General features: G+C 37.6%; 1 protein-coding gene across 3 annotated transcripts in view; it reads left to right on the top strand.

Moving 5' to 3' along the window:
• Positions 1-23327, top strand: part of MGAT4A (alpha-1,3-mannosyl-glycoprotein 4-beta-N-acetylglucosaminyltransferase A) — a 69814-nt gene that overhangs the window by 19918 nt on the left and 26569 nt on the right. For all 3 annotated transcript variants that reach the window (XM_048325291.1, XM_048325301.1, XM_048325312.1), the window contains exons 3-7: positions 5551-5718; positions 8292-8432; positions 10983-11116; positions 22146-22192; positions 22756-22869. In XM_048325291.1, coding sequence (XP_048181248.1) covers positions 5551-5718; positions 8292-8432; positions 10983-11116; positions 22146-22192; positions 22756-22869 — 604 coding nt within the window. The remainder of the gene's footprint in view (positions 1-5550; positions 5719-8291; positions 8433-10982; positions 11117-22145; positions 22193-22755; positions 22870-23327) is intronic.

Below are 23327 nucleotides of genomic sequence, written 5' to 3'. Positions count from 1 at the left end.
ATTTAAAGTTTCCCCCCTTGGATAGAGGAAAAGTCCTGTTTTACCAGGTATCTGTGCCTTCTCTACGTGTTTTACTCATTGAGTATTTGTGTACAATGCTTTGTTGTCAACCAGAGCCCTTTGTCTGTGTCTCAGACACAGTCAACCCTTCCTGTTGTTGTTTAATGAAAAAAGGGGGTGAAGTTGCTATGGTTCAGTTGGGTAAGAGCAGAAAATATAAATCAGGCCTACAATTAATTGGCAAAGCTAAGCCCTCTGTGCTTGGCTTGCTGTGTTTTTTGAGTGCCAAGTCTGTGGCTGGTTACCTTGTGTCTGTGTGGCAGATCCATCACTTTGAGTGTTTAGCTGGTTTGGAGTTTGAAGGAAGACTCAACTGCCTGCTTGTGATATGGGAAGGTCATAAAGCTTTTCCTGATCTTGTCTGATGCATCTGCCTTTGGGTACAATCAGCCATACAAACACAGAGCTCTTGAGTAAATGATAGCTTGTCTTTTATTTATGTAATTATTTATTTATGTGAATACAGCTGCCTTAGTCCAGTGATCTTAGTTCAACATGTTCAATTTCCAGTTGTGAAAACGGCCCATGATTTAATGTATTTGTGAACTTGCTTGATTGATAAGGTAAATAACAGCTCCCAAAGCTTTCATACAGCTTTTTATGTTGCAGACTGTAGTTCTTTTAGCAGACAGTCAAGGCTTTCCTTGAGGAATAATGGCAATACTAACTGAGAATCGCTGAAACATTCTTGGGTTGTGAAAGGGTCTTCAGGCAATTCTGTTTCCTTTTACATAACCCCCCGCCCCCCCCCCCCCCCCCCCCCAAAAAAAAAAAAAAGGGGTGTGTGTATATAACACAGCAGCCACAGGTTATTATTATTTTTTTTGAATTAGAGATTGGCGGGGCTTTGGCTGTGTTCACAAGGTATCATAGTATGGCTGGTGCAGGCTACATGGAGTCAGACTTCACAGAGATTGCCAGGAATGACAACTTCCCTTTTTACATGGTTTCTAGCCCTTTTTCTATGTGCACCATTCAGCTTGTTTCTACAGGGGCTGAATACATCTCTGGTTACATGCTGCCTGTACCTCCTTTCCCTGGTGCAATGTAAGCAGTTTGGTGATTGTATAGATGTGTGCACTCCACTCAGTTTAGAAGTGCACTCAAATAGTTTCTTCAAAAACTTTTCATGCTAGAGAATAGACTGTTTCAATTGGAAGGGAGCTACAATGGTCATCTAGTGCAGCTGCCTGATGTGTTGTTAAGGTCATTGTCCAAATGCCCCTTAAACACTGACAGGCTTGGGGCATTAAAAAAATCTAACTTTGATAAAAAAGTAGCATGAGCAAAAAACTGAGCTGTTGATGATTTTTATTGATATTGAAACTGTGAGCCTTAAAATTGCTTTGATTGAGTTTCCACAGTATTTTTTCTGTTTTGTTGTTTAGTAGATATTTCATTTGGAATTACAATACAGCAAGTGTTCTGATAGTGCTGGTAATTTACCTGCAGTTCAGACAGGCTATTTCAGTTGAGCTGAAATACTCTGCACAATGTTTTTCTAAACTCAAACTACAGCATATTTTCTTACTCCTTTACTTTGATGTCTCTTTTTATCCCAAGGGAAAGCTCTTTGCTGTTAAAAAAAGCAGACATTGAAGTACATAAACAGATTTTTCAAGAAGTACAAAAGCCCAGACTAAGAAAGTAGATGCATGCTAAGGTGTTCAGAAGCTCCATGTTTTCAAACTTTGAATTTTTCTTCAAATTTAGACAACTCTTAAACAACTTATGTAGTCAAGATTGTCTGTGGCTGAGGAGAATGGACTGAGTTTGTGCTTCTGGGCTAGTGGTGTCTTTTTGGAATAACTTTTTTTTTTTAGCAGTTATTTAGTAGGAGAACCGTAAATAACCCAGAGAAGGCTGAGAGCTGAGATTTCATCTCTGGTCAAGAACTTGCAAATCTCCAGAGTTTTATTTGAATTTTCACTTTTCAAGATGCTGCATCAACTTTCAAGTGAGTTTGTCTAAATTCTAGATTCTGCATATTAAAGAGAACATAATGCAACAAAGGAAAGAAAGTTGAAAAAGTACTGGTACAGTTGACATAGTATTGGGAGAACTGCACAGCATTCAGCCCGCTAAAATATTTAGGTTTTAGCTTCTGGAGTTTTGCTAAACCAACTAGAATTTAAGAGAAAAATGATGAAGAATTAATGTTTTCAATTCTCAAGTAATTTCTTAACAAGATATTTATTTTATTCGATCTTTCTGGCTTCCAGAGAAAAGTATGGAAAAACATCACCTTCTCATTTCAATGTAAAATAGTATATTATTCTTAAATAAAAATATGCTTAAATAAAAATATGCTGAAATTATTGGACACCAAATGTCTTTGATATTGGCTATAGCTGCTGTTAGAGGTTTTTTTTTTGTTTTTGTTTTTGTTTTTTTTTTTTTTTTTTTTCCAGAGAACAGATACGTTTGGGGTTCTTTCATCAGTGTTGTAAGGGCAATAACTTACTGTCTGAATTCCTTCCTCTGTCTTCTTAAAGAACACTAGATTTCAGCATGAAAATAAGAACAGTAATTTGTAATCCTGTAGAAAAAGAAACTTTTTTTCATGATGGTGGTTACTGACCTCTGTTTCCTCTGTGATTTTAGGCTCAGTACTTTCCTTTTTACTGTAATAGCAATCAAAAAAAAGTGTTTTCATACTTTTGGAAGTATGAAGTATTTGGAAGTATTCATACATCCCAATTCAGTTTCTTTCGGTTTTGGAGAACTCTTTGAACAATAAAACACTAAATGGTCAAATGTATTTTGAAAATATCAGGTACACTGTTGACTTTTTTGTATATACAATGCTTACAGAATAGGATGTCTCAGTTGGAAGGGACCTACCAACAATCATTTAGTCCAACTGCCTGACCACTTCAGGGCTGACCAAAAGCTAAAGCATATTATTAAGGGCATTGTCCAGATGCCTCCTAAATACTTTATGCTTTCTAGGAAGCCCGTTCCAGTGTTTTACCACCCTCGCAGTAAAGAAATGCTTTCTAATGTCCAATCTGAACCTCCCCTGGCACAGCTTAGGACCATTCCCATGTGTCCTATCACCTGAGGAACCCTGAGGAACATTGCTCGTGCCTGGTTACCAGTCAGCTCTGCAGCCCTTTGGGCTCTGCCATTCAGCCAGGTCTTCACCCAGTGCACTGTGAACCTGCTCATCCCACAGCTGGACAGCGTGTCCAGAGGCATGCTGTGAGGAACAGTATCAAAATCCTTATTAAGAATTTAAAAAGGAAAAAAGCATCCACTGCCTTTCCTTCATCTTGCTTTCATCCATGAGGAGGGCGATTTTATCATAGAATGATACCAAATTAGTTAAATAGGACTTTCTCTACCAAACTTGAGCTCAGTCAAAGTTCAAATAAAAATAGATTCTTAAATGTGATCTTGTAGGCTCATTCCCAAGTACTTAGTTAGGAACTCTGAAAAATCAAATTCGAGCATTTATAAGCTCCTGATGCCTTAAGGGATGCTTTTCTAAAGTCTGGGACATTTGGTCAGTACTGATGGTGGTACTGTAAGAGTCTAAGAAGTATTTTCTCCTTTGCAAGTTCCTTTCAGTATGAGATAAATTTTGGTGTGTTTTTTGTTTGTTTGTAAGTAATAAATATCTGACGAGTTGATCTTTGAGGTATTGCAAGTATGCTAAAGATAGAAGTGTTAGACATTTAAATTTAATTTGTTTAGTTTAAAAGTACAGCCAGCCATATCATAAAGCAAGTTACAAAAATGCCAAATTACACTTTAATCTCCAAAAACATGAAAAGTGCTAGCTCTAACAGTGTTAGAGATGTAAATGTTTTATATCACCTAAGTTCACTTAAGCAAAGAATTATTTTTTAATGTCATTTTGCATAAATAACTAGAAAAATACTCATAGGGTAGTAGACTTAAAATATTACTGTATTTATAATGTTAGGATTTTCTAGTTTTACTTGAATGAATAATATTGCGCCTAACAAAAAAAAAAATCCGCCATATATTTTTGAAGGATAGTTGCCAGGAGTTTATGTATCTTTTAGAGCAGCCTCCTTAACCCAGATAAGTCTGGCTGAAGGAACTGTGACAAGTTGACTACTTGTCTAGTATTTCTTAAAGGAGTTAATGCGTTTGAGCTCTCAAGTACCATAAATGCAATACCAGTACAGTTCACTGGAAGCATCAGGACTGAACTACTTTGTTAGTTATCATGGGCAAGTAAGAATGTCCTTCTTGCCAGAAACTCCAAAAAATTTTCCTGGTCTTCTAAGTGCTGCTGACTAAAGTATCAATTCCTATTTCACATAACAGTCTGGATTCAGTCAGCAGTGTGTAGTGTGCCTAGCATTGTGTTGTGGGCCAGGATCTGCACAAAAGCAATAACCATTTGGTTTTAATGAAAGAAGGAAAATAAAGCTGGCAAGGGGAATGTTTTTAAGAGGTAGTGAACTATGTTTTTATTTTTCCATCTTTAAAACAGAGGGCATTTTAGTTAATTATGTTTTCTAAACATAATCAGAGCAGTATATCTCAACTACAAAAAAAAAAAAAGGAAATTGAAAGAATTTGGAAGAAAACCAGCCTTATTACCAAGGGAAGTTGACTAATATAGCAACAGGAAGAGTTTCAAATTGCTTGCTAAACTTCTGCTTCCCTACCATTGCAATGTGAAAATACCAGGAATGGGTAGGTAAATAACAAAAGAGATATGTCCATGGATGTCAGCTGAGTGGTTGGAGTATTGATTATGAGTTACAAATTCACTTATCCAGTTGGTATCTGTGGATTGGTTGAAGGAGGGTGAGAGTGATGATGGTGAGCAGATTTGAGGAAATTACCAATAGGAAGAAGGAAGGATACAACATCTAGGCACACTTACTTTGCTGGATGTCAAGGGCAAAGGGGATGTATCAGCAAATCAGTTTTGGTGTTTCCATCTCCTTTTGGTCCCCTTTCAAGAGTATGTGTATGTATCAACATTAGCAGAATTTAGAAAAAAAGTTTTGTTCTTCAGTTGTCAGGCACTTGACCATATCATTAAGTTAAAACTTGGGTTTAAAATTGGTATGTCTGAAATATTGTCTAATTCCACTCATTCTTGCAAAGTATTCAGAGAGGTCTGCTAGAAGACGTAACCTGTGCTCTTGTAAGGGGCCACTCTTGTGTGGCTTCTTAAAAGAAATGGTTTGTGGGCATCTGTTCCAAGAAATGGTTCAGAGCTGCCTTGTGGTGCTGAGTGCTGGGGACTCAGGGTTGCCCTGGTGTGTGGCTGTGGTGAGGGGCATCCCCTGCTCAGTGCCTGCCCTGCATCCCAGTGTGGTGCAGCTCGCTCTGCCCTCGCTGTGCTGTGTGGGTGCTGATGCGCCCAGCTCCGCGGGTGGGACCGTGCTGGGCTCTGCCCTCCCAGGTGGGTTCCAGGTGCTGCAGAGCTGAGCAGTGTCAGATCTGTCAGTACTGTTTGTTTCTGAAAATAATCTGGATCACGTTTTTTCTCCCTAGAAAAGCTGATTGCATATCAGCGGGAATTTCACGCTTTGAAGGAGCGTCTGCGCATTGCTGAGCACCGCACTCTGCAGCGCTCGTCCGAGCTCAACGCGATCCTGGAGCAGTTCAGGCGGGCGGTGGCAGAGACAAACGGCAGTAAGAATGCCATGAATAATTTTTCAGGTACACACTCTGACTGAGATATTTTTTTATACCTCTGCAATGCCAGTATCTCTTCTTATTACTATAGAAAAAGAAATTGCTACCAGGAAAGCCAAACGAAACTGTTCAGCAGTATGAATAAAGAACGTGTAATATGTTATATCTGGTGTGGGTATTTTTGGTTTGTTTTTTCCAGTTGTTGTTCTTAATGATTCATCCACCTTTATTCAGTCCCTAAAGTGGTAAGAATTACTTACTCCACACCTAGCTCCCAAAGTTTGGAGCTTCTGGTTACTTATTTAATACATTGAATGTATTTTGACAATTAATTTACATCGCTTTTTAAATAGTTAGAGGGGAAAAGTAAGCAAACAGAAGAAATGGCTGAACTTGAAGCAGTTAAAATATGTTTAAAAGTCAAATGGAAGGTAAAAATCATATAGACTAAAGTACTGGTTATGATTTGTATAAAGTACAGGTAATGGCCTTTTCAATAACTAGTGATTAAACTGCTAAAGTCTTCCAAAAGTTTTTACCCATTTTGGAGACTGGTGCTCAGGTTTATAAAAAGCTGTTTGGCAATATTAGAGAAAGACACTGCAATACTCACCAGACTACTGATGTTAACTTTTAAAATCACAGTGTTACTGCTTTAGTTGCTCTGATTTTTGTGGATGGAAAATGAATAAGGAATAAGTACAAATTTTCTGTCAAGAGGTCTGACTTGGTAGGTTGCAGAAATCTCACTGTATTGTTCTAATAAGGAGTTGAAATGCAAAGTGTTCTGCAAATCAGAAACCTGGAACAAGATTTTTGAATTTGTTGTCTACTTGCATTTGTGCTATGATTTACTATTTTCAATAGGTTTTGTTTTGTTGTGTTGTTTTTTTTTTTTTTTGTGGGGAAGTGGTTATAATTATAGGCCCCAGAGCTGATGCTAATCATGAATTGCTGTCTGACACTTAATGGCCTGGTCTCAATAGTCCCCTGGATCTCCAGGAATTGCACAGATAAAGGTTACATTTAGCATGGTCTATAAATCTTGTCTTCCTATTTCATGTGTGTGTTTTTGCTTTTAAAGTAAGCTGTGGAGGAGGTCAAATAATTTTGATTCTGGATTTAGGATTAAGTTCTTACCACATTTGTTTCTAAAATGGACTTAGTTTGCTTATAGGCAATATAATTATAGGGAGTTACTCTCTTCTGATGTAGCTGAAAGTACTAATTAATTTAATATTCTACCATGTCAGGATCCCAGCTGGGATGGGCATCCATGTTTTTCCATGTAGAGCCATAACAGGAAGCCAGCTGAATTACTGAGCTTTTGTGCTCAGAATGTAGTATTAGATAGATTTTTATTTAGCTTAATACACTTAAGTATACATAATATTATTTGGTCTCTTTGAAGCTGAAAGTATTCCAGATTGTTTTGTGTAGATCCTTATTCATTCAGACAAAGAGCTGTCATACTTGGACAGAATTTAGTCCAGGTTTGCAGCTGAAATTAAAGACATGTTAGCAGGAAAAGTAAAATGTGCCTGTATTGGAATCTATCAAAATAGACATATCTACTTATGGCATCTATTTACAAAGCTTTTTGCAAGGTTTGAGGTGGTTAGGAATTTAGTTTCACCTAAAAATAAATATTTTAAAACTCCCCAAACATACAGAACCAAAATCCACAACAAAACACATCTATCTTTGCAGAAGCTCTGCTCAGAATCTGAGAGAAATTACACTTACGGCATTATTTTTCTTACTTCTTCTCAATTTTATCTCAAGAAACCTTGTGTGCAGTTTTTACTTAACTTGATGTTATAAAGCCCATAAGTTTTCAAAGATCCATATGCTATCATATTTGTCATTTGAAATGAGTTGTTTTCACACTTGATGCAAGAAAATCAACACGCACAGCAGGGTAATTTTAAAAACTGTTATTTGCAACTTTCAGAGCCACCTGGACATACTGAGAGGCAGTTGTACCAGAAAGAGCAAGAATGAGTCTAATGGAATCTAATAGGATAATTTTATTCTAATGGACTAAATTAAATTCACGTTAAAATTTATTTTTCTGCAGGAATACCCAAAATATCAGCTGTATATTTAATGCTATTTTATTTTGTATCTGTATGTGCAGTATATTCCAATACGTATTCGTAGGTCTGAAATGTTATTTGCAGTGATGCTGCAAATTTGCTGGATGGTGATGACCTCTGTTAGCAAAAGTAAAAGATTATCTAGGTAAATAAGCCTCCCATTTGATTAACTGGAAAAAAATCCAACAAAACCACCAACATGCCAGATGAATGGAGCATTCTTACTTCTGAAAGTCCACACTAAATCTGATGTGATCAGGTAAGTATTCACTGTATCTGTAACAAGGTTATAGGTGCAAAATAGTCTTGGCCATCGTTTATTAAAAAGAATCAAAATAAGAAAAGGCTTCCTTTGTAGACAAGATACAATGCCTCAGAAAGGTGCACAATTTTTCTGGCTTTCATTTAGGACCAAGCTTGGAATTTTATTCTGTTTACTGTTGCTTAAAACTTCATATTATTTGTTTTCTGCATTACTGATTTCCTGTATGTTTGCAGATGAGACGCTGAAATTGTTAAAAGAGCTAACAAGTAGAAAATCTCTTCAAGTGCCAAATATCTATTACCATTTGCCTCATTTGTTGAAAAATGAAGGAAGCCTTCAACCTTCTGTGCAGGTTGGCCTTGGAAGGACAGGAGGTATGCTGATATGATGTTGATTTCATGTTTTATATCTGGAGGACCTTCTAGTCTCAGACACAGAATTTACTTCATTTCTTGGTAGATCAAGGACATCTCATTTAACTTGTGTGATATTGATATCCTTTGAATTTGCACTGAATCCGAGATGAAAGGAGCTTGGTTTCAGCTTTGCTCTTTTCTGCATAATCTCAGTCACACCCCATGCTGTGTTAAGGTACACATTAAGAAGCATTTAGTTTGGATGAATTTTTTGTAACTTAAAGGAAACAAAGCTCCAGCATTTCGGATTCTGAACTGCCAGTGGATATATACCCCTTTGGCTTTTCAAATTTGCGGGGTAACCGTGCATGGATATATTTATTTTAGCGTTGATGTTTCTGTTGTTCTGAACAGTGTATTTCAAGGTATAAATTAAAAGTGGAGAGAACTAAGATAATCAGATATAATTGCATTAATAAAATCTGGACAGTCATTGGAGGGGAAAAAAAATTCAGTGTTGTAGTTACTCCTGGCTCATTACTTCAGTAAGTTTGATTGCTCCTTCTTTTAACAGAAAGTATGCGTGCATGATAGGTGTGTGGGCTTAGGCCACAGGTGTATTTTTCTGACTATAAATACCTTTTATTTCAATGTTGTTATTAAGGGAGGAAAAATCTAATAATCTGTTATTGTTATAAGTGAGGTCTGTATTATGTCCCCCTGGGAATATATGTCAGAAATTTGGAATTACAAAATAGAAATTGGAATCAGGTTTATTTAATTAAACAGAGGGAGGAAATTCAGGGTTTCAGGACTTCATGAAGTCTGCTTTATCCTTTCACTGCATTCCAGCTGCTATGTGTGGTGTTCCCAGTTGGTAACCAGCCCTGGGAACAGTGCAGAAGAAAAACTGTGGAAAAGTTACGGAACACAGGAGTGAAATGGCCTGCTGAAACATGGTGTTGTTAACATTGTCGCTGGGGACATATTACTTTGCATTTGTAGTGCTGTTGTCAGAGATAAGAAATTTTGTTGAGGAACTTCCATGCAATTCTGATGTCTTGGATTTGGTTTTTTAGAAGAACCAAAACCAGGTGCAAGGAAAGTAACAGAGTTTTTCAGCAGTATTGTTTTCAAAGTTGACTTCTGAGATGTTAAGTACTTGAGTTATGAAGAATGGTTATATCAGTTTAAAATAAAACTTAAATTAGGGAGTTTAATCACTCTTGGTGTATCTTACCTGATTAATACCGTGGTTGATGATTATTTCCTATTGTATTGGGGTTTGTGTGACAGTGTTTTGGCAACAAGGAGGCTGCAGGGGTGGCTTCTGTTGGAGGGTGCCAGCAGCTTTCCCTGTGTCCAGTAGAGCCAGTAGCCAGACCAGTGCCACTGGAATAACAGATTGAAGAGGGGGGGAAAAGCTGCTCAAGGGCAATTGCAGCTGGAGAGAGGAGTGAGAACATGCAAGAGCACTGTAAGCATCAAGGTCAGTGCAGAAGGAGGGGGAAAGAGGTGCTCCAGGTGTTGGGGCAGAGAGACCCCTGCAACCCGTGGTGAAGAGCATGGTGAGGCAGCTGTGTCCCTGCAGCCCATGGAGCAGAAATCCACCTGCAGCCTCTGGAGGATCCCATGTTACAGCAGGTGAATGTCCAAAGGAGGCTGTGACCCCATGGGAAGCCCACATGAGAGCAGGCTCCTGGCAGGACCTGTGGACCCATGGAGAGAGGAGCCCACAGTGGAGCAGGTTTGCTGGCAGGATCTGTGACCCTGCAGGGGACCCACACTGGAGCAGTCTGTTCCTGAAGGACTGCAGCTCATGAAAGGGACCCATGCTGGAGCAGTTTATGAAGAACTGCCTCCTGAGGGAAGGACTTATATTGGAGATGTTCATGGAGGACCATCTGCCATGGGAGGGACCCCATGTTGGATCAGGGGAAGAGTCTGAGGAGTCCTTCCACTGAGGAGAAAGAGGGGTGGGAGATTATGTGTGATGAACTGAATTCCAGCCTCCATTCCCTGTGCTCCTGGTAGGGAGGAGGTAGAGAAATCAGGTGTGAAGTTGAGCCCAGGAAGAAGGGAAGGGTGAGGGGAAGGTGCTTTAAGATTTGGGTTTATTTCTCATTACCCTATGTTCATTTGATCAGTAATAAATTAACTTCCTCGAGTCTGCTTTGCCTGTGACAGTAACTGGCAAGTGATCTCTCCCTGCCCTTATTTCTACCCATGAGCCTCTTGTTATATTTTCTCCTCCCTGTCCAGCTGAGGAGGTGAGCAATAGAGCAGCTTTGGTGTGTACCTGGTGTCCAGTCAGGATCAGCCCTACCCAATAGTCTGGCAGGTCTAGGATTTTTTTTTTTTTGGCTGCTGTGTTTGTTCTGAGCATTGGTGGTGATTGTTAGTCATGCTCCTGATGCTGGGTGGCATATTTTTAAACAATTTTTAATTACTGTTATCTTCACCTTTTAATCCTTTGCATTTCTTAAGCAGTGCCTTATTGCAAGATTTTTGTTTTCTGTCTTGTGTGTGAAATCACTGAAAGTACCTTTCTGGTTTGTTTGATTTCAGTTTCCATTGTAATGGGAATACCTACAGTGAAAAGAAAAGTCAAGTCTTACCTTACAGAAACTCTCCACTCCCTTATTGATAAGCTGTCCCCTGAAGAAAAACTGGATTGTGTTATGGTTGTCTTTATAGGAGAGGTAATCACTTAAATTTTTTTATACAATTTCTAACCTGCCTTTAATCACAAGTAACACTCCTTTCAGGAACTGATGAGGATCTACTTTTTCTTCAAGATGTAGAGAGGTGACTCTCTTCTTCCGGGAGAAGGGAGTCTTGGGTTTCTGAGACACTATCCTGAAGAGCCCAGCTTTTTCTGTTTATCAGGGGAATAGTGGACATGGATTCAGTGGAGTGGTTATTTTGCAAATCTTCTTATGTTTATACACAGTGACAGAGATGTGCTAATTCCTTCAACATAAGAATAATGGCTAAGGAACTCTCTTGTGGGGGAGGATTCCTCCCATTTTCTTTATGCTACTGCTTAGTCCTCTGTCAAACGAGTGCTGCAGTTTGAGATGTGAGGCACAGATTGTTACCGAATTAATTTTCCGAACAATGTGGATGTTTGAAGCCCAGACCTTTTAAATGGATTAATTCAATGTTCAGTTGGACTGTTTGTTCAGCTTGGCTCTGATTTAGTGGAAATCAAATTTAGGAAAATGATAGAGTACTTTCAGAAATAATTCTGTTGGATGCTGGGAATTGCATGTACCTATTTTGTTCTCTATGCTTTTCTCGGAAGTCTGACTTGGGCAGTGGGAAATTTATATTTATGTTTGACCTTCATCCATCTAACTGTAGTGGTCTGCTGAAATAGTCTTTTATAAGTCTCACAGAGGAAAATTCAAGTCCCCAGTTATAACTGAAAGTGGTTTTAATTCAGTGAGCCAGTGTCCATTCAGGGATGGAATCAGTGGAAAACCAGGCATTTTAATACTTCTGGTTCTATTATCAACATATTTTAAAACTTTCCTTGGAAAGTTTGTAAACATTTTGCTTTTATCTGAGAATAAAAGTGTTTCTTTTATTATATTTTTATTATTATAAAAGCATTCCTTTAAATAAAATAATTTCTTAGTGTTCTTCAATGCAAATTGCTCTATTTTCTTTTTTTTGACAGCCAGTCAAAAATTATCTCTCTGGGTAGATACTGTTTTTCTGAAAAAAAAGTGCTTTTAAAACATCTCTTGGTGGAGAATATCAGGGGAACAGAATTCTTTCTGAATTACTGGAATGCTGTGTTTTTCCTCACTGTATTAGTTGGAGAAATTTCTTTGCCTGTTAGTGTGGCTTCTTTTCAAGGTTTAAAACTGAAGTTTCACTTGTTTTCCTTAAGGAGGTCCGAGCTATGAAGACTGTCTGTTGTCATTGGATTCCCTGTCTTCTACAAAGTTTGGAATAGGAGTGAAGTGTCCCCATCTGCACAATGTTTTTGTTGCCTTAGACAAGCTGTATTGCTGTAGCTGGGTTTTGCATAGCTGAATAACTTTCTTCCTTTGAGGTAGTGTGGAATTCCCTCACCTTAGGAGTGATTTCACAGAAGTGACCGCAGGTGAAGTGAGCATTTTAACATGGGAGCTACTGCTCCTGTACCCATGGAGAATTGTGTGGTTGGCTCTGGAGTGGGGTACAGTTACCCTCTGTGTCTTACTTCTTTATCCCATCTCCTTGAGAGCAGTTCTGTGTGCTTACTCGGGTACCTGTTTTGGGCACTGCAAGTCATGAATGTATGGGAATATTTGAAAAACCAAAGTTTAAATTTTTGTTCTGTTGTAATCATTTGTTAGATTTGCATTTCTTTTTCTTTACTACATCCAGTTTATTATCTTTCCTTCTTTATTCTTGGACCATGTTTTTTATTTTCTTAAGCTCAGTATCTTATGGTTTGCTTTGTAATTGCTACAGGGAACTCTCTAAATGATTAATATGGTGCACGAAATGCTTCACCCTGAATTATGCTGTGTTTTTTCTGAGTTATTCTGGGTATTTCAGTTTTCTTCTGCAAGATGAAAAGTGTAGGTTTATTAAGCATTTCCTCTGGCTGTGTAAAGGAAGGCCTACTCCTCTGGTAGACTTCTGTTTCTCCTTAACCAAAAAGCTGTGTCTTTTAAAATGCATTAGGCTATTGCTGTCATTAACACGTGCCATAATAAAGGCTTATTTTTAAGTACATTAGAACTTGGACCAACTATGCTTGTATTAAAAATGATGGCAAAAGTGTCTAAAAAAAGGTATGGCCTCTGCTCAAACATATGTGCAGTTTAAGTACAGCCAGAAATGGTCATAGGGTGAGGTTATGTAATTTTGCTAATAAGCTTAAAATTACTATTTGTGTCTTGTCTATAGCTTGTAGCAACAACCCAAAAAAGAAGCACAAGACTGCAAAAATGATTTTACAAGAAAATTATAGGAAAAGTAGTATTTTAAAAGGATTTTAGTACATTTCTTGCTATCTTTATTCGAGAAATCAAATTTACAGTGTTTAAGAGCATTGGTGGGAGCCATAGTCATGGACTGTAATCTCTTTGTGCTAAGCACCCTACAAAACTCTTCTAATACTGCTATTTTTTTAGTAGTTCAATCTCACTCATTTCTTGCAATTTCATTTTTTACTAGAAAACAAATTAGAAGGCTAATGGACTTCTGCAAACAGCATCAACAGTGTAAACAGATGAGCTAGTAAATATAGATGCATTATGGTTGCTAAATAAAGAGATCTGCATATTCATTTACTGTATGGATATTTCTCAGTAGTATAATTATACACAGTAAATTTCCATACTGGAAGTTCAAGAAACTCTGAAATATCTCAGATGATGTGATAACTAATCACCAATTTAAGTAATTACTAGAATTGCTTGACAGTAAACTGTGCTAGTTACTGACATATGTCTGTGTTCTCTAATTTGTTAAAATAACTTTATGGCAGAATAATTTGCAGGTATTCATTAGGATGACTAATAAATAGGTATGATTCATTTTACCTTAGTACTTCAAAATCTTTTTATTCCCCCTCACTATGTAGCTAGTTTCTAGCTCATATGAGTTGAAAACAAACGATTCAAATCTCAACCTGCTTTGTATGAGAACTTGTTTTCAGAATAAACCATAGACTCTAGGTTTAAGAAACCATAAACTCTGGGTTAAAATTGTTGTCTAGTATTTTTATTTAATAGGGTTTGTAATAAACATGGGAAACATCATTTTGAAGTATTTTAAATGATCATAGTGGAACAACAGACATACATATACACACTACTGAATATGAGAGAAATTAGAGTACTCTCCTGGTATCTAAACAAAATGTTGGGTTTTTTCTGTGGGGAGATCTCATTTACAATGAAGAAAATGTATCTTAGACTTGTTCTAAATATATCAGAAATTATTGTCAGTCCGTTAATCAGAGACTGCACTTAGCACAGTCTTTTGTACAAACAGTAATCAGTGCATGCTGGAAAGACTATAAGCCCTTGATTTGATGAAAAAAATCAGAAGGATTTCAGGAAGAATTGGAAGACACTACAGGTATGCAAAAACATTTTGCTATTTCTGTGTGCTGCTGACTACATCTGACTAGGCAGTAATTGACCAGCCATTTGCTTTTAGGCCACAAGTTATAGTTTCTTACATATTGCTTCTTTGAATCTTAGTCTTGTTTCATGTATATACAGTTCACTTAAGCTGGAAAAATTTGCATATGTTGATTATCTTTTCTGTCACTGTGTTATCTCTTTATGTTACAGTGACTGCTAAATTAAAAGATGTTTAATAGTGTTTTCTCTGTGCTCCTTCCTTGGAGAATCTTTATTATTTCTTTGGAAAAGTTTCTGTCCTGGTTGGGTCAGTGTGACACAAGCACCCAGCAAGGTACCATCCTGTGCACTGGTATGAACAAAGCCTCAGCAAATTAAGGACTGGGTCATGCCCACATACTGGGTCAAACCTTGCTGAACCTGTTTTGTAGTTATTAACACTGTAGTGCAATATGTAAACCTTCTCCACAAAATAAATGAGTCTGTATTTTCATCTCTTCTTGCTCTGGGCCTGAATTATAGTTCTCTCTGATCAGCAGCTCTCTTGATAGAAAACAAAAGAGTATTTTGACTGTCTTGCTCTCAACCTGGATGTGTTAGCATTACCCCAGCTACAGAGATGTTTGTGCTTTCTGCTAATTGTTGAAAACTTGTGAGCTGCCCCTTCTTGGAACTGCTCTGGAGAGTGTATTCCTAGTCCTTAAAAGATCTGACTGTGCATCTTGGGTTGGAGAAAGTCTGGTAGATCTTAGTGTGTACATACATATGTATGTCTGTAATGTATATATATTTTTAAAAAATCAAAGCTGTTGTGTCAAGATACATGATCTACACCAAATAATATTAAAGGCCTACACAGATGGGAATCTTTGTTTTGGACGTCTCACTCAAAACTCATCAGGATGAACACACCTTCTAGATACACTGGCAGCTCTTGTATCTGAAAAAGTAGCTTGACCTGTCCGTGAGAATTTGAGATATTTATGTTGTTTTTGCAGTCCCTGCTTCTTTGTCACCTAAGCTTTGGTACACAGAAGTATGGACTGCTAATACTGGGCACCAACATAGTATTTTATGCTCCTCTTTTCATGTCAATGACCAGCAAAGTTTTTATAAGGAATTAAACCAGTGATAAAAATCCTTCTTAGTTCTAAGAAAAGATCCTTGACAGGATTTGAAAACTTCAGTGTACCTGAGACAAATTTAGTATCTCAGCACAAAGATAAAATCCAGGATTGTGCTCTTTCCTCAAGCCCAGGCTTGAATGACTGAAGTGCTTCTTGAGATACTTGCTGAGGTGCAGCTGGGCCACAGTAACTACCTGATGCTTCTGGTAAGGGAACATCTGTATTGACAGCCAGAGTTATGTCTGATCTCTCTGGTGACATCTAGGGTATTTGTGAGGTGGGAGGTAATAATCTTATTTCAGAAGCGTTGTAGCAGGTGACTTCATACTTGTATGGTGGAGTGAACTGACACTGAATTTTGGACAACACTATCAAATTTTGCTACAGTGGTCTGCCTTGACCTAAAAATTCCTTCTGTCCTCCAAATAAAGAGCACAAATTGTAGAAGGGTGCTTCAGACTGTACATAGCAACTGCCTGTCTTCTGGAAGATAAGGTGTCTAGACCGTTTCAACAATTTACAGGCTTCCCCAAGGACAACAAAAGGTTACCCATTCTTCAAGGCAGTATATGCTGCTTTCTTTCAGTCTCCACAAACCAGACTTCATCTGCAACATGCACAAAACTAGTAGTGGCTACATGACACTAGCATAACTTGCATCTGAATGTCTGGTCTTGAATTGTCCCGTGATGTTTTTCTTCTCTGGCTGGCCTTCTTAAACACTCAGCTTGTTCTTTGACACAGCTTTGTGGTTCACAGCACAATCCATATGGATGTGTGCCCTCATGGTTGAGGATCTGACAGGCAGGGCACGAGGGTAGGGAGAAACAAGAGTGGAGTGGTACAAGACTATACTTGTATTCCTGCTATTGCTGCCAAAGACTTGTGTCGTGAAACCCTGTCCTGAACTGAGTTGGGTTAATCTAAGAAATTACTGGAGACAGAAAGAAATTTCTTGCCTATGTGGTAGAGGGGGGAATTTCAGTAAGGGAAAGATGAAGTCATTAACTCATGTAGGACACAGGCTGCATTTTGCTTATGTAACATTAGCTGGTTATGTTATGACAGTATTCTCATTCCAGTTCTTTGCTTTGCATCTTGGTCTCAAGTTCTCTGTATTTAACTTGAACTCACTGCTTCAGATTTGAAAGAAGGCACTGTATTCCTGAAAATAATTTTTTTTTCAGCTGCATTTGTTGAACTCTAAAAGACGATACTGCCTTTTTCCACAGGCTTTGTTTATATACAGACACTACTGCAACCACTGAAGCCACTGCTGCACTTTTATTCCTTAGGGCTTTGTCTTCACTGCATAAATATCCCAAAATAGGTCCAAATGCCACATTAGTGGCTGATTTTTCCTATGTAAATTTTAGTGCCTTGTATATAGGTAATGATACTCATATGTACTTTCACTCTTTCAAGGCAAATAAACATTTACTTTGCCTTTTCTGAAGGCTGTAATTTTATATTGCTTGTTATTATATGAAATATGTGATAAAATTATCCCACTCCTATTCTATGGGGATGATGAAAGATCAAATAAAATGGTAATTAGTAAGCAATGAAATGACCACACTGTGTAGATTAGCATGCTTGTTTCTCAGATACTTTTTTCATTCTTTGAAAGGTGTTCTTGAACTTTAAGACTTACTTCTAATAGATTTAATTCAAGAATTGAGATCTGGATAATCTAACAGACTAGATGAATTCCCAAGATGGTGAAAAATCTCAAGGGCAAGACTTTGGAGGAGCAGCTGAGGTCACTTGGTTTGTTAAACTTAGAAGAGAAGACTGCGAGGTGACTTCATCAGGTGACAGCTTCCTTGAGGTGGTCAGTGGAGAAGGAGATGCTGATGTCCTTTCTCTGGTGACCAGTGACAGGACACATGGAAATGGTGTGAAGCTGTGTGAACTGGGGAAGTTCAGACTGGACATTAGGAAAACGTTCTTCACTGAGCGGTCAGTGATGGGAATAGGCTCCCTGTGGAAGTGGTCAGGGCACCATGCTTGTCAGAGTTCAAGAAGCATTTGGGTGATGCTTTAGTCATATGGTTTAGTTTTAGGTAGTCCTGTGAGGAGCTGGGTGTTGATCCTGATGATCCTTTTGGGTCCTTTTTAACTTGAGAGTTTCTATGATTGCATTTTTTTTTTCTATGCATCTGCCACTTAGGACAGTGAATGAACCTTTTGGTCTTAAATGCCATGGTTTTTCTTACATTTTGAGAAACAGTCTACCTTCTGTCATTTTTGAGGGTATGAAGTTAGGATTTAACAATATGAAAGGGTTGATTCTTAAAAGTAGAAATCTTTTTTTTGTATGATGTTTGGCTAGCTGTTCATCAGAACTTTCTAACCTCTTGTTTTGTCTGATAGCTAATGTATTCTGCTGCTCTGCTGTGCACACACTCCTAAAAGTCAGTAAAGAAGATTGGAAATTTCACTGCTTCTCTGGTTCTTTCTGTGTTTGTTGTGAATAATGATGTCTGTTCAGACAGATGTTGGAATAATCACAAACTTGATGTGCAGCCTCACCTGCACTACAGAAAAGTGCTTTAGAGAATTGGAGTACAGCATTTTACAAAAACAGAGGAAATGTAAAACTTATTTCACTGACAATCTGCAACTTTAGTTTGTTCTGCAACAGACTGTGAGGCTTTTTTTAAAGAGAGATTCATCAAAGCACTCTATATACATTTGTCATCAAAATTGTTGATGCAGAGTTAAACCTTAGATACAGCCATGTTCACAGGCTTATGAAACTCCATAGATCTCATAAGCTAAAAATCTTCTTTTCTTGTTGAAAGTTTACATAGGCTCAGGGGGATGCTAATGAGGTAGCTTGAACATGAGTCTACTGAGGAATATTAAATACACAAAATCGCATCTGTCTCAGGAAGCAACCTGAACTGAAGGTAGTTGGAACGTGGATGATAGTCGGGGGGAGTGTTGTGTGTCTTGTTCTTATCCTTTGCTGTGTATCTTTTCATGGCTGCCTCTGCTGGAAGCAAGATGCTGATGGGGGATCAATCCTTGATCTGGTATGAATAGTTAAAGGAAGATGTCTCACTTCAAGTGTTTTGCATTCTTTTGAAGATCAGTAATTTCATATGACTAGGAAGAAAGAACAGACCGAAAGATTTGATCTGCTGATACTAAAATAACCATCCCTACTTATGCCTTTCATTATGAAGTTGTCAGAGATCCACTCACCAGGACAAAGTTGTTTGTAAGGCTTCATGTAATTCATTGATAAGATGCATCTTTGTGGCTGGCGGTGCTAACGCTTTGGTTGGGGCCTAACGCAATTTTGCACTTAATTGCTTTAAAGAGATTTGTTCTTAAAATATTCATTTGTGCTTCTTTTTTATGGGTCCAAAATTCCTAGGGATTTTTTTGGATCTTCAACCTTAGGAGTTTTAGTAAGAAAAAATTATAGTTTTAGTAATGGCTTTGGATTTGATAGACAAAAAGCATTCATAACTGTATCATTGGGATCACCAGCAACATTTCATTTCAATAGTTACAAGCAGCACTGATACCATGAAACAGATTTTAAGTTCATCATGTGTACTCCAAAGTTGATCTAGTATCTACCAGATGATTTTCGCTGGAAGCCCAAAGAACAGTTACACATTTTCTTTCATGGGTGACTTCTTTTTATTAATCTGGCTTTATCTTGTCCAGTTTAAGGTTCTTGGAGGCAAGCAGTCTTGTGTCCTTCAGACTGATAAAGAGGACCCTGTGTCTTATTTTGTCAAGGCAGTAAGCACTTTATTCTTCGAAAATGGGGAATAGATTTTGATTAATAATGGATTTTTTTTCTGTTGCTTTTAAATTGCTGACTAAATTTGTTGATACTGCTTGAAAGATCCTTAGATTTAATTTAGCTATTCCAGATTTCCTTCCATTGCTACCCTGCAAAGTCTTCTGTCTACTTAACTCTTCCCTTGGGTGTAGTCACAGCTTGATCACATTAACTGCATATTCTCATGCTTATTTCATGACGTGGTGTGAATTAACTTAGAATTGCCATCTTTCTGGGACATGTCCATAGCAAAGGGTGTTGGCAAAGATCCTACTTAGTGTTAGACTGGGCAATGAGAGGAGTTGTCTCTTGAAGTTCTGATGTGGAAAGAGGACAGTCAACCTGCTGTTCTGAGGGGAAGGGTTTTGTGTTGAAATCCTGGTTCTGAATCTTGTATGCTGCTGGTAGATATAAATACAACCGCTTATTTAAAAATGATGGCAGAATACCAGTGTTTTAATGCATTTGATCATGTGAAAAATGGCATCAGCTCTTCTAATCTACATGTTCTTTTTCTTTCTAAAAGTGTCATCTGCTTTTGCATTGCAGTGATGCAGTGATTGCTGATTGAGAAGGAGAGGTTACCTACTAAGCAGGAGTGGTATTTGCTGTATTTCATGTTCATAGCAGCTAGACCAGACCTTTCTGACTTTGTGTGACAGCAGCCAAGACTACAGTATGAGGCTGGAAGACTACAAGCTGCATCTTTTTAATGTCATTCTATTGTGATTGCAGCTCTGTCTGGGAAACTGCCAGCCTTTCATGTGAAGCACGCAAACAAATAGTGGGAAGTAGGGAAAAAACCCTTATTCCAGACTTTTTTTTTCTGATGGTGACGGTTTTCTGTGTAAGAGTGTAAGGTTTTACAAGCAGTAGCAAGGCTTCATGGTAGTGTGGAAAATAGGTCAAAACTATGTTCCTGCTAAGGAGATGTGCACTGAAGCACAGGCTTGTGATCAATATATGATTCCAGTTGGCATGAAGTTTGGCATTTATTTTAATCTCTGAAAAACTGAATAGAAACTAGCTGTGTTTCTGCTGAGTGTGTGTATGTAGATATATACAAATCCTGTATCTCTCTATGCAATTACGGTATGGACTCTGTTGGATGTGTTGGAGTTCTTAATGCTGAACTGGGTAATTGAAGTTTGGCATGCCAACTGAAATGCAAATTTTTGTCTTTTCACATGGTGATTAAATTGCAGTTTCTGTATTTTTGATGTTTAAAGGGTTTTGAAAAGAGAAAAAGATGCTTCAGTTAAAGATGGATATACTAAAATTATTTTTAGGTAGTCACTAGGTTACTGTGATTTGCAACTGTTACACGAACCAGAAAAAGTTATGTCTAACTCCATTCTATTGATTAAATGTGTATGAACAATCCATAAAAGTATTTAAATAATGATATATCAAGGTCCATATGGACTTGTGAGTCTCTTTGTGTGGAACTCAGTGCAAGATGAGTTTTAAATTGTGAACACCTTACCAGCTTACCAGAACTTCTGCCCAGCACTAGGCATAGCACTTAGGAAGAAAATACATATGACAAAATTATGAGAAATACTTGCTACTCACATGTTCTTGTGGTATTTAAAACCTGCTTTTGGAAGAAATCTACTTCTGTTGGTGTCCTTTTTGAAAAGCGTGCATCACTGGCATTATGTTTGATTTCATAAAAATAAGTCTTTAAAATATAGAAATGGTGATTTTTTTTAAGATCAAAGGGTAAGCACCTTTATCAAACAAGATTAACAGTTCTATAGAAATGCTTGGGAGGGATTTATTCTCTGTGTATAATCCTTTAATGATATCCTAAATTACAAATTCATCAGAAAAAATATGAACTGTTCCTTTGTTTCCAGCATTTCAAAGACAACTCTTTCTCCAGAATCCTTATGAGCCAGAATCTGGGTTGATTTAGTTGATTAGACTATTCTTTTCAAAAATGTAAACAGTATGTCAAATCATTAGATTAACAATATAACAAAGACCAGGGTTTTCAGTCATTTATGAGTTCACAAACTCTTTTCTTGGAATGTGTGTGTACAGCCAGGTTGAATAATTGTCCAGTGGTGGCAATTTAGATGATCTAGACTTTTCCAGAATGTCACTATTTGTATTTTCACCAACAAGTAATTTTTAGAATCGTTGCATCTATGAGAGCTGAGTGATTGATAGGATTGGTAGTCCCTCAAGTTTAGTCTCTGATGCAAAAAAGCAACCTTGGTCAGAAAGGCAGCAGGTTCACTGCTGTCCGTGGTTAGGGAATTTGCTTTAAATCCAAAGTTTAGGAGATGTACTTTTGAAAGAAGGGAGTGTGTGTGTATGTGTGTGTGTGTTCAATGCACTGTTTGCCAGAAAGCTTTCTTTGGTAATATTTTCTTACATATTATTATTATTGTATAATAATAAGTTCTTCCTACACAAACACTCAGTGATCATTTTGTCATCAATAGCATGAGTTTTAACAATTTTCTGTTAAGTGCATGTCTTGAGATAATTATTTCCCAAAAAATTATCATATTAGAGGTAAGACACAGTTACATGTGTGATGCATTCTTGTATTGCTCCAATACCTTATGCAATGAAAGTGATTTTCAAGGACAGCCACCTGTGATGTTTATTTTACATCATTCTATTGACATGTAAGTTCAGAACTGTCTATTAATTTTTTCTGTTTGTTTCTTTTTTTTTGCAGACTGATCTTGATTATGTTAACAGTGTTGTTGCAAGCCTGGAAAGAGAGTAAGTTGTAGTTTTAACTGGGGATTTCTTTTTTTATTGATGATAAACTAAATCAGGTTGTAATAAGCAATTAAAAAATATTTTGGAAATAAAAGATCATGCCTTTTTGTTTCCTGGGGCTTTGGACTTTTGAACAAAAAAGTAAGAGATGACAAATTAAGAGGCAGTGATTCAGTCAGTTAAACTGTAAAACAGTAAGTGGGATTAAATTATTTGATGCAACATAAACAGATGGAATTGTTTAAACATGAACGGAAATTTGTGACATCTGTGTTAGCGCCTTGTATTCTGTATGTTCAAAGAGAACTGCAGAAAAAAATCACTAGGTTCTGGGAAAAAGGCAAAAAAATGTTTAGAATCTAGTTTGATTCTGGTTGGCAAGAGGCAACAGTGGAAGGACATGCTAAGGAAAACAATACTTTTTTCTATACTACTATTCTTTTATATGCCTCATTTGAACAAGTCCTCATAACCAGACACAATAACTGTTCCAACAGCAAGCGAGCAGGAAGTCTACAGAACTCAGAATCTCTCATGTGACTTCAGGATGTTTCTATTGACAGGTTTTCTACAGAGATCAATTCTGGCTTGGTGGAAGTAATAGCCCCTCCTGCAACTTATTATCCCGACTTGACAAACTTGAAAGAAACATTTGGAGACTCAAAAGAGAGAGTGAGGTAGGTTTATTCCCCCAGATCTTTTCCCATCTCCTCCCACACCCACACTTTCGTTGTTTATAAAACAGCAAGTGGGATGTGAATTCTTGAAATGTTTTCGTACTGTAATTCTTGCAAGTGTGGGGATGCTAAAAGTGCTCTGTGAATCCATCTCATTCCTAGCTACATGCTGGTCTGTGCATGATCAGCACCTATGCTTGGTTGAATCCATTTAGGGTTAAATTTTGGGAGAAGAACTGAGACTTGATATACTTTTATTCTTGTATGTGGACTCTTTTGTTTACTGTTTTTCTTCATGAAATACGGGGTAAAACCAACTAGTTCTTTTTGAATTAGCATTTTAAATGCACATGTGTTTTTATTGAAATGTCAGGTAGTTGTCACAAAGTCAGGTTCAAATTAAACCAGTTTCATGTTTGTTTTAAAGCCTAAGGTGAAAGCTTTGTTCCTTTTTTTTC

This window comes from Corvus hawaiiensis, chromosome 2 (assembly GCF_020740725.1).
Source record: "Corvus hawaiiensis isolate bCorHaw1 chromosome 2, bCorHaw1.pri.cur, whole genome shotgun sequence".
NCBI classification, from domain to species: Eukaryota; Metazoa; Chordata; class Aves; order Passeriformes; family Corvidae; genus Corvus; species Corvus hawaiiensis.
The sequence above is the reverse complement of the archived record's forward strand: the minus strand, read 5'-3'. Positions and strand labels throughout refer to the sequence as shown.